The sequence below is a fragment of the Myxocyprinus asiaticus genome, chromosome 22 (assembly GCF_019703515.2).
Source record: "Myxocyprinus asiaticus isolate MX2 ecotype Aquarium Trade chromosome 22, UBuf_Myxa_2, whole genome shotgun sequence".
In the NCBI taxonomy this organism is placed as follows: Eukaryota; Metazoa; Chordata; class Actinopteri; order Cypriniformes; family Catostomidae; genus Myxocyprinus; species Myxocyprinus asiaticus.
In genome coordinates, this window is record NC_059365.1 from 20,544,313 (window position 1) to 20,564,176 (window position 19,864).

At 37.7% G+C, this 19,864-nt stretch overlaps 1 protein-coding gene across 3 annotated transcripts in view; it reads right to left on the reverse strand.

The window, feature by feature from the left end:
• cyfip2 (cytoplasmic FMR1 interacting protein 2) overlaps positions 1-19,864 on the reverse strand; it is a 41,196-nt gene that overhangs the window by 19,594 nt on the left and 1,738 nt on the right. For all 3 annotated transcript variants that reach the window (XR_007892496.1, XM_051649561.1, XM_051649560.1), the window contains exons 2-15: positions 9,987-10,136; positions 9,785-9,874; positions 5,760-5,837; positions 4,835-4,936; positions 4,145-4,326; positions 3,037-3,133; positions 2,773-2,901; positions 2,595-2,699; positions 2,420-2,508; positions 2,011-2,248; positions 1,211-1,503; positions 892-1,039; positions 349-502; positions 84-240 (exon numbers count right to left, since the gene is read on the reverse strand). Coding sequence is in view for 2 of the 3 variants with exons in the window: in XM_051649561.1 (XP_051505521.1) it covers positions 84-240; positions 349-502; positions 892-1,039; positions 1,211-1,503; positions 2,011-2,248; positions 2,420-2,508; positions 2,595-2,699; positions 2,773-2,901; positions 3,037-3,133; positions 4,145-4,326; positions 4,835-4,936; positions 5,760-5,837; positions 9,785-9,874; positions 9,987-10,103 (1,979 nt within the window). In the remaining variant the exon portion in view is untranslated. The remainder of the gene's footprint in view (positions 1-83; positions 241-348; positions 503-891; positions 1,040-1,210; positions 1,504-2,010; positions 2,249-2,419; positions 2,509-2,594; positions 2,700-2,772; positions 2,902-3,036; positions 3,134-4,144; positions 4,327-4,834; positions 4,937-5,759; positions 5,838-9,784; positions 9,875-9,986; positions 10,137-19,864) is intronic.

The following is a 19,864-nucleotide window of genomic DNA, read 5'->3' on the forward strand; positions in this document are numbered from 1 at the left end:
TTAGGTGAAGCTAGTGACACAAATCACACACATCAGCTTAAATAACCAGGATGAGCTTTGTGTATACAGTATGTGGCACGTACTCCATCATGGAGGGTTCTTTGGTCTCTAGAATGTGGTCGGTAAGGATCCAGGGCATGGACATCTCAATTGGGAACTGGATGCGACGGCCCATGGTGAGTTCTAGGAAGAACTCTCGGAACCAGAGTTGGGACAGATCACAGCACTGCTGCAGGGCCTCTAACAACCGATCAGGAGAGAATGAGAAGGTCATAAGGGAAATCAAGTTATACGAGCTTAAAATAATGATGATATAGTAGCTAAATAGAAAATTATCTGTTTTCTAACCACTAAAGTTTAGGAGATGGGTGAAGAAGAAAGACTGCTTGTGGAAGTCCTCTATGGCCTGAACGATGGGGCCATCCAGACTGCTACGAAGAGTCTTCTTCGAGCCACTTTTATCAGCGATTAGAGACTCTAGCATGGTACGAACCATGTAGAGCTGCAGGATAGAAAGGAACAGAAAGACACTTCTCAAATGAACTCAGAACAAGGGATAATGTACAGTTAGCCAGTCATTATCGCAACATAAACCCTTTCAGGATGACACTTGTGCTCTATAATGGACATCAAATATTGATTTAAGCTTAAACTATTATTATGTGAGAAGAAAAAGGCTGAAGAGTGCTATGAGAGACTTACTACCTCAGTATGGAAAAATAAGCACAATACAGATCCAATGTTCAATTCTACAGTTTAGTTGTCATTATTCAAAAATATTTGATGGCAGAATGCTGTGATTGACCAGAATCAAGTATTCCAGAGAGCAAATGACAATACAGCACTCCAAATATCATTAAGTTTATATCTTTATAAATATTTTTAATTTACCTGTGTGCTTGAGGGGCCAACAGCACGACGGGGCACTTTAATGTCGAAGCCTCCTTTGGGGTCTTTCTCTCCCCTCAGACAGGGGTCATTAGGGGGTTCTCTTCCCGCCTCCCAATCACAGATGGTTTTTCGAATGGCCTGAAGAACACTTCAAAGAAACATGGAGATAAACAAAATGTCACAACCACCTTTTCACATTTTCAATATAAATGTAGATCATATTGCAGAGCTATGTATAAATTGTTGTGTAAGCCATTATTAGTATTTTTATGGAGAAAATCCTCTTATGTAAAGTTTGAGATCTCTTCATTCACATTACCTAATGAGAACGTTCTTCTTCTTGCGAACGGCCTGTCTGAGCGGCTCTCTCAGGGTCACTTGTGCAAAGTCTTGCAGGGCAGAGTAGATGGTGTGCCTGATGGCCTGGTTAAACACGCTTTCCATGCGTCCCATCAGAACCTGAAGACCCTTGATCATAGCAATGACCTCCACCAAGGCAAACTTCTCCTCGCTGGTGTAATTGTATCGCGTAGCACGTTCATATTCCTCAGCTGTGCCTGGACAGTCCTTATTACAGAACTTATCGGTCGGGTGGACCAGTTTCCAAGAGTACTACAAAGAGAATGAAATGTTTAAACATGATTCCTTCTAAGAAAGATGGAGATTTGAAATGGGAATACTGAACTGCATAAAAAAAGAAAAAAGATATGTTGTCGAAATTAACGCGTTAACGCATGCCATTCATTTCAAATGTTTACCGTGTAAATTTTTCTTTCATGGTTAACTCATTTACCAATTTTCGCATTAGTTTCTGGCATTTTATTCAGCTCCGTGAGAGTGCTGAACACTGGTTGGAATAGGGCGGAACGTTTGCAATGTGTCTGGGGTCATTACATCAAGACACACCAAAAACACACACAACAGTGATTCCAAGTCAATAATCAAAAAAATTAAAAATGTCTGTGAAATTCTTGACGTCTGTTGCATGAGCGCAATGAGATAAGCTCGTTCACAGTGGCACACGTGTTCACGCAAGCACTTGTGTTAAGTGCTGAAGACAAGACAAATTACGGTTTAAGAATAGGGTGTTTTGCAAAGTGTAGACAATCACACACATACCACTTCCATGACATGAGTGCTCCACTTGGACAGAAGCTGCAGTCCTCTGAGTGCCAGGTCAAAGAGTTCCCTGTACTCCTCATCTGACTTCTGACTGTCCAGCCCAGAGCCGGTCACCACCTCACTGTTACTGTAGCGTGCCAGCTCAGAGATGAAGCGGATGTGGTCTTCTCTTATCTGCACCATCTGCTCACACAGGTTATACTGTGGACTGATGCTGCTCTGAGTGCAGGTCCACCTGAGAGAGAAACGAGCATACAGACAAAACTGAAACTCGTGTATCTCGTAGAAGGCAAAAAGAGATATAAATGTCTATGGTGACAAAGAGTTGTGGTAAAAACGCATAATCTACTCAAAAACAACTAGAGTGGCACTTGCTCATGCAAAACTCGCCGACACAAGTACTCACTTGGACTTGTTCTCTTCGTAGTGGGCACTTGTTTCTATGTACCGTGACAACTCAATCTGCATATCTCCAAACAGAGGCACAACCTGAAGCTGTGAAGGCATCCAAATATAGGTTAAAATCAAAAGGATTTTCACAGAAAAATAGGTGTTCAAAGAACTGGACAGTTTTACTTCACCTTGAAGAATTTGTCAATTTTGCTGAGGTTTATCCTTTTCTTTGCATCCAGCTTGTAGATGTTGCTGACATTTCCATCCATCAAGTATAGGCCAAAACCCATGACCTGAAACACAGAGATTCATTTGTGAGAGTTCTCTTTTAGCCGAGTCTAAAAAGCCAGGGATAGCAGCTCTTACCTTTAGCAGCATGTGTTTCTCACTGGGGGTCAGGTACATCTTGTTTTCATAGTAATCCACACAGATGTTGACAATATCAGCCAGCAGCTCCTCATAACCTGGAATCACCTCCAACTGCTGGTGCAGACACTGCACAAACATCACACAAAATATGTTATACTGCGTGCAAATGTCCAAGGACAGCAAAAGTACAGCAAATGGCGAATAGGGAAAGGCAGATGCATATATAATAAATATGGTGATCATATTTGAAGTTAAATGTACCTGTGTAATTCTGTTATGGTTGGCTAAAAACATAGAGAGGTTTTGGGACTCCTGGATGGACTGTGGGTCAGCCATCTTTCTCAGGAACTGAGCAGCTCTATAAGAAATAGAAATACACATTTCAGAGATCCTGGAAAAACCAGCAACCAGGATCAAATATCCCACCATATGAGTGATTTACAGAGTATTTTTTGTACCAAATGGTAGGGCTGGGTATTGATACAGATTTCACAATTCAATTACGATTTCGATTCGTTATCGATACATATGGGTATATTTCAGTTATAATGTCTTTTTGCTTACATACTGTAAAAAACAATTCTCTCCCAGCTAAATCTTTTAATTAGACAGGGGACCTTCTAGCTAGGTAGATTAAGAATGTATTAATTTTACTAATTATATTTCATTTGCTTTTCATTATTTTGGTCACATTTTGGCTTTTTAAAAATGAACAAATGCAGATATTTCATATATTATTATTTTTTTGTTACATGTTTATTGTTTAATTGCATACTTTTTACCATTTACAAGTTTTTACATTGATTTGTTGAACACATGTTAAAACCGGTACTGTCTCTTTAACAAAACCAGCATTTCTGTAAAGAGCGTCTGTAAATGAGCGCATGTTTACGCGAGAGTACTCAAATGGCGTTCTCATCTGTGCCATGCATGATTAGGATTAAATGTTTTTTTGTTTTTTTTTTGTTTTTTGATCAAAAACTGACTGTAGAACAGAAAGGGTATTAAAAGAGACATTATTCAATGACAAATGGGTTGCGTGGATCTTGTCTTTGGACACATTACACAGAACAACTTTTTCTCTCAACACGCAGTAAAATGATCTCACAGTTGAATACTCCACCACTATACTACACAATTACTGGTGAGTGAAATGTAAACATTTACCAGCCAGTTGCCAAATTTATACATTTTATTTGCATAGCACGAAATTTGGTTGTAAATGAGAGTGATTTCCTCTCATTGTAGATCTTGGGATTTAAGAACTGATATCGAGATCATTCAAACGAAGATGGCAATGCATACATAGATATTTTTACCCGCCCCTACCAAATGGGACTTTGTAGATGTAAGTGTGACTTCGTAATACCTCTTGTAAGCGGAGTGGTCATTTTTTACACTGCACTTCATGTTCTTCAGTTCGTCCAGCACAGCAAACATGTTGATGAACTTTCCTAGAGTGAGCAGATAGGCCTCAGACACAAAGTCCTTCCTGCGCTCAGCGTGACACAGTCGCTTTACCTCACTGCAGAAACGCTCAATGGCCTTGCGCTAAAGAAAGGAATGTTACTGTTAATATAATGCACTACATTTCACTTAAAGTCAAAGGGTGTCATTTCTGCACACCATTGCATCACCAAATGGAAGAACAAAAATAAGGACCGTTTTTAAACAGATTTTCCAAACCCTCCCCCCATCCAGTCAGACAAGCAGATAGTCCTGCCCCAAACTCATGCCATTGGTTGAGCCAGTGTTGCTTGCTGTGTGGGGCTGGCTGAGATGCTCAAACAAACAGAGCAATGTTTTGATTGCAACACTGAGCCAGTCTTTACCCTTTTTTAGGGAATCAACCTATGAATGGCTTGCTTATAATTGTCTCTGGATATTGTGCTCGGACAGGAGAAATTATTTAAGCTTCTGAAAAATGATACACTTCACCTTTAATCAGGGATTTATTACTACTTGAGGTGCAATAAGAAGCATTAATTTTTAATCTCTCAAGATTGTATGATAATAGTAATAGTGTCTAAGGAGCCAAATATTCTAGTTGATCTCTCACCTGGAAGTACATGAATTTCATGAGCTTGGTGACCTCAGGTTCCAGCACCTCCACAGTCTTCTCATAGATCTCCACTCGATTTGGCTGCTCATTGCACTTCACCTGAGTAGCACAAGAGGGCGTCATCAAACTGGCTGGATTTCAGAACTGACATTATGAATAAGGAGCCTTTTCTTTCCTTGCAGTAAGAGCAAGCCAATCATGTTGTTGTACTCAATTCAGTTGTGTTTTGAGATAAGAGATAAGCAAATTAAAAATGCTTCAGAATCATTTCAGCCAGTGAGCGAAATGAGGAGCATATCTTAAAAATAGTGCATTAATTTGGACATGAAAATGACTTGTACTGGACGGCACAGTCTTTCAAATGCAGCCATGTGGCAACCAATTAATTCAGTATGTGTAATTAATGCATAACATGTCCACGAGCTTTTTATTTGACTAACATCAAGATTTTAGGTTAAAATGTATATGAATATATAAGGGAAACTGTATATCATAGGCTCTGTAACTGGTCTCCATTTCTTTCAGTTTTGCATCATTTTTAAACACCTTTTTGCATTCACTAGTTCATTTTAAATTGTCCTATTCATAAAAACAGCATGCACAATAATTAATAATTATATAAAAAATTAGAAAATCCTTTTAAAAATAGTTTTGGATGGAGTTTATGTAGCATGTCAAGCCACAGGACATGCCAACTTCCCAAAAGTTTTTCATATGTAAATTGAGGCTATAATCTAGTTGAAGTTCAAGTTCATATTGAGTTCCTCTTCTGCAAACATTATAATTTTCTATGATAAACATGATAGTAAGAGTATTTGGGCCAGTAGGTCACGCTGTGCTTGAATTTTTATTAAAATAGTAAGAGGCATCATCTCCGCATTAAACCACCTAGCCATATCAGACATGATGTGTTTGTGTGTACCTGGGGAATGGCTCTGGAGCAGCTCCTCCAGGTGTACAGCATGACAGCATACTCATGTCCCTCCTCCAGCATTTCATTCTGAGAAAAAAGCAAAACAGTATGAACTTACAGACTCAGCAAAAACAAAAAAAAAACCAAGAGGAAAAATACTATAAAAGTATAAAAACCAATCTATCATCTTGTGAATTGAGGAGGCTGCTTAAACACAACAATCCATCAGGGGCTTATTTGCTAGATTTATTTCAACATTAAATCCAGCCATTATTGACTAGATTAGCATTTTTCTGAGAAGATGCTAGTGCTTGCAAGGCAGCAAGAGAAGAGTGTTAAGGTTTGTTAAAATGTAGTAGCAAAGCAGCCATTATAACTGGGACAAACATTTAGAACTTTCTTTATTCACCCACTTATATTTAGTAGTAAAGATTTGTTGAATATAATGGGAGCAAACTAGTCTGGTCACATCACAACACTCACTCTCAGTGTATATTGGCTGTAACACTTCCCAATTATGGTCCAATTCCATTAATAAAACAAGTAACCTAGTTTTTTTTTTTTTTTTTAAGACTAAATCACTATGTAGTATGCATGTATTAAAATGAAATCATGCTAGCTGTTAGATTTTGAATGCCAAACTTTCTCAGTGTATGCCAAAGAGAGATGACAAAACTAATAGTTCCTACTCCAAATTCTGACTGGATGAACAACAGTCGATCAGTTGAATACAATATAAATGCAGCAAGTCGACAGGTTGCTTGGTTATAACTGTAAACCGCCTACATTTAGGCTCATGAACTGTATTACCTTTCGGAAGAATTGTTACATATCAAGGTTAAGGGGATTTTAGGACTAGAACACCCCTTACCCAATGTAAAAATCACTGTAATGTATGGCCTGTCGTGGCTTCCTGCTTTATTTTAAAATGTTAATATTACATTTTTTAGGGGGCCTGGGTAGCTCAGTGGTAAAATACGATGGCTACCACCCCTGGAGTTCGCTAGCTGGAATCCCAGGGCGTGCTGAGTGACTCCAGCCAGGTCTTCTAAGCAACCAAATTGGCCCGGTTGCTAGGGAGGGTAGAGTCACATGGGGTAACCTCCTCGTGATCACTATAATGTGGTTTGTTCTCGGCGGGGCGCGTGGTGAGTTGAGCGTGGATGCCGCGGTGGATGGCGTGAAGCCTCCACACGTGCTATGTCTCTGTGGCAACGCGCTCAACAAGCCACGTGATAAGATGCGCGGGTTGACGATCTCAGACGCAGAGGCAACTGGGATTTGTCCTCCGCCACCCGGACTGAGGCGAATCACTACGCGACCGCAAGGACTTAAAAGCATATTGGGAATTGGCCATTCCAAATTTGGAGAAAATATTTTTAAAAAAATGTAAGGAAACGTTCACCAAAACATGAAAATTCTCTCATCACTTACTCACACTAATGCCATCCTACATGTGTATGACTTTCTTTCTTCTGCTGAATACAAACAATGGTTTTTAGAAGAATATTTCAGCTCTGTAAGTCTATACAATGCAAGTGAATGGGTCCCAAAATTTTGAAGCTCCAAAAGGACATAAAGGCACCATAAAAGCTATATGATAGGTGTGGTTGAGAAACAGATCAATATTTAAGTCCTTTTTTACTTTCAATATCCACTTTAACATTCTTCTTTTATTTTTTGTTGATTTGCATGAATATCGCCACATACTGGGCAAGGAGGAGAATTTACTGTAAAAACAGACTTTAGTCTGTTTATTGATCTGGTTCTCACTCACTCTTATAATATCGATTCTGAAGATATAGATTTAACATCTGGAGTAATACAAATTACTTTTATGCTGCGTTTGTGCATTTTGGAGTCAAAATTTTGGTACCCATTCACTTGCATTGTGAGAACCTACAGAGCTGAGATATTCTTCTAAAAATCTTTCTGTTCTGCAAAAGAAAGAAAGTCAGACACATCTGGGATGGCATGAGGGTGAGTAAATGATGAGAGAATTGTAATTTTTATGTGAACTATCCCTTTAATTATAAAGTTTATAAAACAAAAAAAATACATAAATCACACATAAAGCTAAATTATCTACAAAAAGTTGGAATGGAACTTGCTCGTTACACGATTGGAGTCGAATTATTATAGAAAAGTGAAAGAAGAGTCCAATGTATGAGGTATTTCAATAGGCCTACATTACTCGCCTTGCAAGCACTGTATTTCAACACAATTTAGAGTTTTATTGAGACAGCAGGGTTTAGACAACCACCTACGTACAGCCTTACAAAAAACACTTTTATGTACTCATTAGAGCTTTATTAAAAGATAGCTGAAGCAAAGAGGAGCTACTGTCCTTGAGGACTTCTCTATTTAACTGAGCAAAGTGTACTCCTGTTTGACAGTCTGAACACATCAACAGAGCCACTGAGCTGTGCAATGAAGAGGTAGAGTAACTACTCCATTCCCATTTCTATCGAATTCAAAACCCCCACACAAACAATAGTAAAAAAATAAACATAAACAAGGCTATCTTTGTGAAGGGGTGTTTGTCCTGAGCTCTCCGCCTCATGCCTCTAAAACAGAATTGAAACTGATGGGGTGTTGAAATGGAATACAGAGTGAGCTTGGTTTTCACAAAGTGAACCTTAAGTATACATTTCTGTTGCACATTTTGTTTAGAATTTTTGTGTTGTACTGACAATTTAAAAAAAAACAAAAAAAAAAAGTTTATACACTTCACACTTGGTCCAGGTTTACAACAATGGAAAATGTAATGCCTTTTGAAAAACCAAAAGCAAATTAAGACCAATTTGAAAAGCAATTGCATGCACATGGCAATATGTAAAATAAATAACTTGTGTCTTAATGTAACAAAACACTAACAAAAAGTACAAATGGCTCTACCATGTTACAGTGTATAGCTATACCATCGGTTAGACAGGAACTTAAAATAGCACCTAGCAACACCTTTAGAACACTGCGTGTTAATGTTCACAGGAACAGTTGCTTGAAATTTTAATGTGTTGTCTGCATGAATGATTTTACTTTTTACTTACCAGCCATTCATGCTTAAGTGAGATTTATTTTAGCATTTTAAGTCAAATTAGATTTGTTAATATTATTAATGAAATATTCATAATGCACGTTTTTACTGTTGCAGTATAGAAATTATTTAATTGTGTCAAAAAGCTGAAATATAACAATAAAAATTGGTTCTGTATATACAATCGTTTTTTTATAAAAATAGGCAACACTGGTATCAGTCATAAAAATAGAATACTGATATACAACAATGTCCAGTACAGTGATGGGATTAGATAGTAAAACCATAGTACTTTGATATTTAAGTAAATTACTTTTGAGTACGTAACTTGGGTTACACTTTTTTACATTATTATGTAGAATACATTTAAAACGTGAATTACGTTCATGTGTATGTCTGTTTGTGTTTCTGTGACAGCTGAAGGGACAACGACAACAAACAAGGAGGAAATATAGATATTATTTTGTGTTCGTTGAGCAGAAAAAAAAACTGTGAAAACTGTTTTAGAAAGTAACTTCGAATTAGTAATTGTATTACCTTTTCAGAGTATTAGTAATTTGATTACAATTTTAGATGAGTAATTTGTAATTTGTAGTGGATTACTATTTTTTGAGTAACTTACCCAACACTGCTTATGTATATACTTATGTATAGATGTATTTACATGGTATTGCCATGGTACATGTCCAAAAAACAATGCTTTGGTTGTGTTTTTGCAAGTGAAAGCTTTGCCCTTTGAAAGGTACATTGCATCCAACTGAAAAGATTGGAGCTGTGGGCTGATTTAAATATTTTGTGACAAAAAAATGCCCTTCTACATCACATAAACTGACTGTTTCTGCTCCACAGTGCCCTACTGATAAACATTTCAATAAGGACTTAAGAGCAGCTTTGTAACATTGCTATAATGCAACATCCTTTCCTATTGCTGCGCTGGTCACATGATCTACCATCTATTCCAAATGTGCTGTTTCACAAAGTCCTTCTTTCTACTTACCATGCTGGAGTGCACAGTGGCCTGTTCAATGTAGCGGGCGATACCAGTGACAAACGCATTTCTGTCCTCAAAGTTGGTGTCAAAGTTTGCCTAGAAACAGACAGAGGGTCAATAAAATATCACTTATGGACACAAAAATAGGCCCACTTCTACATACTATCAATATTAAAATGCCACTGTGATCATGTATAATAGGCTGTACCTGGTACATGATGGAGGAGGGTGGGGGTTCGATGCATGGCTGCTGGTCCGGGAGGGGAAGCTCCTCCAGCAGGTCCACATTGGACAGTGCATCTTCCAGAGTAACGTGGGTTGTCATGGCGACACAGTTTCACTCACAAAACAGCCCAATCTGAAACATATTCAGGCCCAGAACTTGCAAGGTTGATGCACTCAGACTAAGTTTATGAAGCAACACAGTTTGGCTAGCATTTAAAAAGGGAAATGTCATGACCTTAAAAAAAAAAATTTCACTGGTGGAATTCAATTAGTCCCAAAACACAAGCACTACAGAAAATTATGTGAAGCGTTAGGGGGATTAGGATCGGGAAATGTCATAAGCCAGATTTAAAACTTATGTCACCAAAACGAGAGCGCAACATGTGTGCTAGTCCACATATGGCCGCCACCGCCAGTACTGCTATGGCAATTCTACTTTTAGTTTAAGTGTTGCCCGGCAATACTACTTTTCTCCATTATTTCGGCTTCAATAACCTGCATTTTTAGCTCTGGTAGTTCAAAATAGAATCCACATATGTGATCCAGTCCTGACTTTACCTTTTGCATTGTGACTGGAATCGTTGTGATTGTTCAAAATCAACTGGTTGCCCTGTTGCTTAATTGAATGTGCTGCTCAATACATACTGGTTATTTGTTTATGGCATATTATAGATTTAGACTTTTACCATTTAATTTTTAACAATGTATTAATCTAAAAGTCTAACATTTAACCGTACATGTGTATAGCATGGCTAAGTGTAGCAGCCAACATACTCACATTTAACTTGATAACCAGCAAAAATGTGTCAGGAGTAATAAAACTAAATGTGGAGTCATATTTAGCATTATATAAATTGCTTGTATGTTTAATTTGCTTGCTAGCTAGGTTTTTGTGAGCTATTTCCAAAGCTACCATGAAGCGTGCACGTGCAGCTCAAAAGAGCATAGTTTATTTCTTCAAAAGATTTGTCAAGAGATGTGGAAGGCTAAAAGATAATGTCAAGAGACAATTTTAAGTGACTTGAAATGGGCAATATACCGATTACATCGATATATGGACAGAAATGTGTGAACCACAAGAACTTTTTGTGTATCCTTGCTTTCGCGGTGACGCAAAGTGGCAACGTTTGGCAGGGAATGTGCATTTGTAGCCATCGTTAGATGGTTTTGCATTATTTTTCATTTAAATGTGCACTTTTCTCGGCATAAAGCACGGGGAGAGGTAAGACACCTAAAGATAAACTGACTGAAATTTAAAAATGAAAGCAGACATTGATAGTATTTTATTCAGCCATATTTCAATTTGCAAAGAGCTTGCCAAGTAATTATTAAAAACGATATTTTATTGAAGTCCTTTCATCGGACATAGTGAATATGGAACTTCTACCATTACTCTGGACATTGTTTTAAATCAAAAAGTAACTTGATTCTTTCAGAAGTTTAATCACTTTCCATAAACAAATGTGTATATATCGCAATATATGGTTAACCAAAATTGTTACGAATTTCACAGTACAATATTTGCTTATATCGCCCACCCCTAAAAGTGGCAATTACAAACATCAAACTTAATAAGTGCAGTAAGATGTCAGGTCCAAATGAGTAATTGGTGTTTTTTTTAAAAGACATGAGCAGCAAAAGGAGACAGCTGGTATCTCATCACCCAGCAGTGAGAGTCTGAAAAGGTTAGTAAATAGTTTGGTAAGTTAGATGAAGTAAATGTCCAAAATAATTAAGCAATACTACTTTGTGGCAGGTGATGGCACCCTGAGACCACAGCTTCGAAAATTGTTTAAAACAGGCTTTTATTGTCATTTCAACCATATACAGCTAGTACAGTACGCAGTGAACCGAAACAACGTTCCTCCAGGACCATGGTGCTACATAAAAACAACATGAAACAACATAAAACAAACACAGAACTACACGAGACAACACAGAACTAAAAGACCTACACATTTCTAAATAAAGTGCATGTGCAAACGTGTGCAAACAGTACAAGACAGTACATAATAATTGCTGCAGCACTGACCAGTACACAGTTCTAGTGTGAAAGTGTCAGATGAAACAGGTAGTGCAAAAAGATATTTAAGCAATATCACACGAGCAAGAGTGCGATATGGCCCTACATCAACACTGCTGTGATTCGGCCGCAGCCTCGTGCCGTAGGTAATCACAGCAGTGCTGATTTAGGGCCATATAGCATGACTGCGAGTGTGATACTCCTTATATACACAACAGTTCAATGAACAAGTAAATTAAAAAGAAATTAGGAAAAACTGAGTACTGTCATAAAAACGCATCTGTGCATGGAACTACTTTCTTACACGGCAGATCAAAATCTGCCGTTGCTTGTTCAAAACAAATGATGCGTCCAAGCCTTCATTAGTAATTAAAAAAATGTCACTTCAGAAATAGTATCATGCCTTGTGCTGTTTCTAACAAGTTATTGGATAAACAAGGATGTGTGTGTGTGTGTGTGTGTGTGTGTGTGTGTGTGTGTGAGAGAGAGAGAGAGACTGAGCGTGTGCGATCACCTGTTGCCACTCCCAAGCAGAGATGCTGTCAGCTTTCTGAAGATCAGCTTTCTCAGTGAAAAAATAGCCATCCAAGCGGGGGTATTTCTCCCTATTTTGCGGTAGCCGGTGCGCAAGAGTCTTTCACAATAGCAATCTCCTCCACCATTTAAACAGTACGTCCTCTCCAATGTGGAAAGTCCGGTAAGAGGTAAGCGCCTTGAGTTTGTGTAATTAATCAGTCTGCTGTGTCTCTCAGCTGTGATGAGCCATAATGCCGAAGTTGTTCGTTTAAAGCCGTTTAAAGCTATTTCCTAGCTTTAGTAGTGTAGTAGTAATACGAGCGAACATGTAGTGCTGTTCTAAGTAAACACTGACTGACGCTGACTTACTTCACGTCACCTAACTGGCTCATATTACACACAAAAATGATATTTTGCCACCAACTGCTGACTAACATATGTAATGTCAAAACAATTACATGTAAAGAGACACATATACAGTAGCTCTTAACACATCTGCACTGCTCTTACACTTTAGTTTAGAACAGCACATACACAAGCGGAGTGATACAAACAGTGAAGCGTCCGAGTGCTGATGGTGTGAGACCATCAGAACTCATGGAACATCTCTCGTCCAATCAGATTCGAGGACCGGAGCTAACTGTTGTGGATTACAATATAATAGAAAATGCTATGAATGTAAACATAACATACTATGACATAGTATTCAGCAGATAAGCTTATACTATATATGGACATAGCAGTTATTGGGGTAGCAGCCAGGTAGAAGTGACAAGAAATTAAGTACAATATTTTATGAATACAGTAGCAGCAAAAAAAAATTTGGGTAGATAATACGGAAATGTGCAAAGGGAGTCAGATGGAGTTCAGTTGAGTGATTAAGCAAGTAGTATTCTTCTGGTCATGTGATCCTAACATGGCAGCCCCCCCATGAGGAGACTCTCTCCATTTAGAATAGTTACTGATATGACTGGAGTCTTCAACACATGTGAGTGCTCATGATTTTATAAATATGTTCCAATATTACTAGGCTATTAATTTCTTTAATAGTAAAACTTTTTTTAATGATGAAAGAAAAATACTAAGTGCACTTTTAAACCACGATTCAACTGTCCAGAACAGGTGGCTTGAAGTGAAATTAGCCTCTGCAGACACCTATCAGCCATCTGTCTAAGAAGGGCGATTTTCATGGTTTTTCTTCTTCAAAGCTTGACAGAGCAGCAGGGAAACATGGTGTTCGTTTGACCACTACACCTGACACATGCAGGAAGAGAGATCCCCTGTGGGTGCTGTGGGATTAAATATGGAGCTTAGGTGGAACAGTACAAAGGTTTTCTTCAAATATACAAGCAAACAGGAACTATGTGTGGAACTTGTGAGGCACTGAAGCGTGAACTACATAAAGTGAAAAATATGACACATTGTAATGATGCCTATTCAATGTGCAAATAAAAACAGTCACAAAATCACCAAAAACAATAACCGACATTGATTTGTCTAGCTAGTAAAAACCTTAAGTAGTACCCTACAACCACTGTCACAGGTCAAGTGGAATGATCCCTATGCTCTGGTCATGTGGTTGGAGGTCACTGCAGAATCACATGATGGAATAACAGTCTCAGATCTCTTAGAGGAGCTCAGGGAAAATATATGGTTTAAGTATTGTGGGCCAGAGATGGGGCAACACCAGATCTTTTTCACAAGCAGGGTTGAGTCCAGTTAGCAATGCATGCCAAGTGAAGTCAGTCAAAGTCATGTTACTGAGTTAGTGGTAAGAGCTTCAGGGAAAATCTTGTAATGGAAAAAGGCCATTGTTAACATGTCATCTGCCATTTCTCGTGCTGGGGTACATGCACGGTCCAAAAATTAACACTTGTTAAGCACCAAATATAAAATAAAAATGGGCTCTGACAAGTAAATAAAAAGTTACTCGCCAGTTAATAACTTTATTAGAAACTGCAACATTAGGCTTTATGGTTTATCTAGAATGCATAAAGCTTTTTTCTCCATCCATAACAACACATATGTGGAATATTCCTTGTATTAAGCCACCAAAACAAAAATAAGAGAAACGACATCATTATGGTGTCTTCATGTTTTTAGATGGCTGGAATTTCAGAGAGATGGCGACTGGCTCATCATGTTGCAAGGATTATGGAAGCAAAAACAGCTAAATAATTCCATTGACATAGGGATACAAATATATTTTGAATAAACAATTGTGCAAAATACACTTTCATGACCAGTAAATTTACTCAATTCACCCACCACTGGCAAGTGACAAATGCATACCGATATGCTCTGCAGCAATTTAACAATACTGACATGTCACTGCTACTGTACAGGGTAGGGCTTCCTGTCAATGTGTATGCATATCACAACTATGTATACAGGAGCTTTTCTTTCAGACAGAGGAAACGTTAACACAAGTAAGAAACAAAAGATTCGGCACTGCAAGCTTTTTTTTTTTTCTCCCTTTTTCTCCCCAATTTGGAATGCCCAATTCCCAATGCGTTCTAAGTCCTCATGGTGGCGTAGTGACTCGCCTCAATCCGGGTGGCAGAGGACGAATCTCAGTTGCCTCCACGTCTGAGACCGTCAATCTACGCATCTTATCATGTGACTCGAGCGCGTTACTGCGGAAACATAGCACGTGTGGAGGCTTCACGCTATTTTCCACAGCATCCTTGCAAAACTCGCCACGCGCCCCACCGAGCGAGAGAACCACACATTATAGCGACCACGAGGAGGTTACCCCACGTGACTCTACCCTCCTTAGCAACTGGGCCAATTTGGTTGCTTAGGAGACCTGGCTGGATTCACACAGCACGGCCTGGATTCGAACTCACGACTCCAGGGGTGGTAGTCAGCGTCTCACTGAGCTACCCAGGCCCCCAATGCAAGCTTTTTTTAAATTCTGCTAGCAAAAGCTTATTCAAGTTCTGTCATGGAAGAAAAATTAGACTGCCTAATTTAAAAATACTACAAAATAAAGGTACACCTCAATGCAGATGACTATCTCATGGTGTCGTATTCAACACGGAGAGCTCTTCTGTATCAGAATAAAAATAGTGGAAGTTCTCTTACCCCTCAGGGTTTCTAGACATTTTAAACTGTTGAAAAGGACTCATTACGTGAGGTGTGTGAGACATGTTAAGACTGATAACAACTTCAGAGTAAACTGAGCTGAATAACTGTCATTCAAAAAGGTACTCTGGAAAACATCCATGACACCACAATACTCCAAGCAACATGGGAAGTCAGAATGCTGCTTCTGAATGTTCCAGATCCCTGACATTGGCCCCCATTATGCAGAGTTACTGACAAGCACCATTTCCCATCAGATATTTTTGCATCAGTTTGCAAGAGTTTATCTTCCCCAGCGTGTTGCATCGGCCACAAGGGAGATCCAGGTTCTCATCCCACTTTGAAACCAGGGAGCAATCGTGTTCGCATAGGCTAATCAGTGACGAGTGCGATTCAGAGGTTCCATTTTTTTACTCCACTGACGATTAGGTTAAGGGTTGGGGTTTGGGAGTAGAGTTAATAAAATTATTCCTCTTCACTGTATAATACATTCTTTACAGCTAAAAACAACTCACTTCACAACTCGCTTTTGGTGCCCCTCTGTGGGCATTTCAAATGGAAACTAGGGCTGAAACGATTAGTCGACATTATCGACAACAAAAAATTAAAACAACGTACTGTACATTTTCTTTAGCAGCTATACTGCAGAAGAAAAAACTGTTATCTGAGAATGTAATATTAAAAATACAAATATTTTAAAATTTCTAAAAATCCTTTAAAAAACTATGCATTCACCTGAGAAGCAGCATATAAGATATTTAGACTTGCTTTTAGAGAACAGATCTTCAATATAAGTATATTTTGTCTTTACTGCACTCGCAGAAGTATAACCAAGTGAAAAAATACACTTATATTTAAGATACATTCTTAATACATCTTAAAGCAAGTCTAAATATCTTATATGCATCTTGTTTTCAGGATTTTTTTACAATTTAAATGGAAAACAAGACAAAAACACTTGATTTTTTTTGCAGTGAATTACTTTACTGAATTAAACTTAATAAAAAGTTTTTTTTTTCCCTTGTAATTCACTGAATGTCATTTAGAGGTATTTTTAAAAGATGATTTTGCCCTCTTTATTGTTAGTAAGCACGTTAATACAACCTTTTAAGTCAGGCACAAGCTGAATAATCGGTTAAGAGCTAATGATTAATCGTTGCAATAATCGTTGAACAGTTGAATAATCGTTCTAATAATCATTAGATTATTCGATTATATCAAAATAATCTTTAGTTGCAGCCCTAATGGAAACTGGAGCTCAAATGTGCCCTTATGTTCAAAAACACTTCCCCCTTCGGCCACTGGGTGAAGTGCTTCAACATTTGGTAAGCACAGACAGACTTTAGCCAAAAAAAAATAAAAAAAATAAACCAACACACTGTTTCTGAATTCACAGTGAAATCATTCTATAGTCTGAAGTCAGCAGTGGAAAAAGTGGTCTGACAACGAGGTAAGATGGAGAGAATGAAAGTGTGTAGGGCCCTTGATTTCAGTCATGCAGTAAATGCGGATGGAATTGTGGAATAACTTTGTTTTGTTAGTCTGAAGTTCATTGGACTAAAAATTACCCGTTCATGATTTAAAATATTATCTGTTGATTGTTGTCGTCTTCGTGTTTTGTGCACTAAGTGTTCAGGTCTGCATGCGAAGCTCTGGATCTTGTTTCTACCACCATTAAAGCAAGGTGAAGCTGTCTAATAGCCTACATAGCATGCATTAAGCTGTCTTGTGGAAGGCTTCTGTGGGTCATGTGGTATATGACTTGGTATGTTAAAAAACATAAATGAAATGCTACACTTTTAAAAGCATGGCTTATTTCAGTGCAACATATCTTGAGTAAAATGTGCAACAGGGAGTCAAATTTACTTGAAACAGATTATTGCAAAGTAAACTTTACTTAAGAATTTCTAAAGTAAAGAATTTCTAACTTTACTAAGAATTGTGAGTAGCCTTTCCTTGAAAATATGGCCTGCTAAATTTACTAGCGATTTCTGGCACTAAATAAATTCAGATTACTGATGAAATTATACTGAAAAAGACTTGATTAAAAGAACTGCATAAAGTCTAGCAGTTACAAATTCTGTGTTTTCTGTTTTAATTTTTCAGGATTCTATGTTTTATGTTTTAATAAAAACATTAATCAAAATAGCATTTAAACAAATGTATACATAAAACTTAATATAATCAAATGAAAATATGAAAATGGAATGAAAACAAATTGCCATTTATTTTTGGTCAAATAAAATGCTGCACAATAGAGCTTCACAGAATTAAAGCATTAATGATACAAATCTGATTACCTGTGGCACAAGGTTGCTACAGCTAAATCACAGCCTGCTGACAGTCAGTACACTTGCTTTTGTGAGACTGCTTGCATATAATAATAATAATAATAATAATAATAATATGCAAATATAACTTATTATAAATAATGATAGTAATGATACTAATAAAACCTTTTAATATTACTGTTATTAGCAGTGTTATTGCTATTACTTTGAATATTTTTTTTATACAGCAGTAATACTTTTCTGTCACAATGTCTTTCATTTCACGCATTCAGTTAAACAGAGCTTTTATTTTGATGGCCCTTTTAGTTCTTTGTGTTTTTGACATTAAAGATTATGAGGTCAAACATTTTTTTATAAAATAGCAAATATGCATAGATGAATCGTTCACAATAAAACTAGTAACATGCATTACTAAACTAAATAGGGTCAGTTTTGATTTCATGCTGACTTTTTAAGTCTTCGGAAAATATTCAAAATTTGGTGCAAACTGCTGAATTCAGAGCAGTATCTCAACAATTGCTATGAATCAGGACAGCAAATGTTCTGCAAGTTCTCTGAATTCAGTTGTTGTTTTGATATGAATAACCTATTATATTTTCATTTTATTATAAAAAATAGTTACACATTGGTTTTATGAATTTATTTACTTAGACATTCCTTTTGATTCTTTTTGTCTGTGGGAATGGATACTGACTGTGCTCTCCCACAATGTTGGATTCCCAGGACAGTATGGTGGGGCACACTGTCCACATTCCTGCATGTTAAAAGTTTGCATGACAAAATCAGACCACCATTGACATTCAGTGCATGGCCTATATGCTTTTCTCTCAGATACTCCAAACATGTTCTTAAGCTGAAAACTGCCTCACATGGTATGACCAAAAAAAAAAAAAAAAAAAGTGCTTTTTTTCCCCCATAGTTTGCAAGAAAAAAAAACAACAAAAACAAACACATTTAAGCTATTTGATTAACGAACATAAGTAAGAACACAACAGGGCAAGTGACATTTCCATCAACTGGTCCAAATCTCTCACACAAGTGCCTTACTGCTGATTCTTGAAGGTTACCATTCAATGATGTGCTCTCTCTTCCAATTCTAACATAAGAATGGGACTGAAATCCATTTAAATAAATGCATGCTATTCCTTTGCATCTAGCCAAAGAAATAAAGACCTAACATTGGATAGGTCATAACGGCGTTTCCACTACTGATATAGCCCTTTACAAACCGAAATTGCGATGGTTCTCATGTGGAGCCTGTACTCCTCTGGATCATGGCCGGGGCAATCTGGAGCCTATTGTAAACCGGCTGCACTTTTCTACTGACCTGAGAGTCGAACGGTGATGTAACGGGTTACTGTCTACGTGGTAGCTTCATGATTACCTCAAACATAAACAAACATGGCGCATTACAGTGTGTTTGTATACAGCTTTTACTCTTGTTTTTGAGGACATATTGAAACATACAGATTAATGCAATCCATCGTTATTACATTGCTCAACAAGACTGTCAGAGACGACACTTACACTAAAGATGACAGGTAATGTAATTACATTATATTGCATGAACTATGGCTTAACTTGCTATGTTCTGTAAACTGTTACAGTGGAATCATTATTAACATTGGTGTAGCAGATGGTTGTATTTGGATTTTTACCATAGCATACAATAATACTGATTGAGAATCCAACCGTTTTACTTAACAGATAGCCGCTATCTTCCAAACTTAGTGAGTAGCTGGTCAAAAATCCCCTTGCAGAACAAAACAATGCACAAAATAAGATGACAACAGTGTAAGAAAAACTAACAAAGTTGGCAAATATCAGCTGCAGAAGACACCGGCGATTCATTGTTCATCACGAGCGTTACCAGCTGAATTCAATGCCTGCATCTTCAAACTGCATCTTCATTCTCGTAGAGTAGTCTCTCTAGTTTATCTCGGA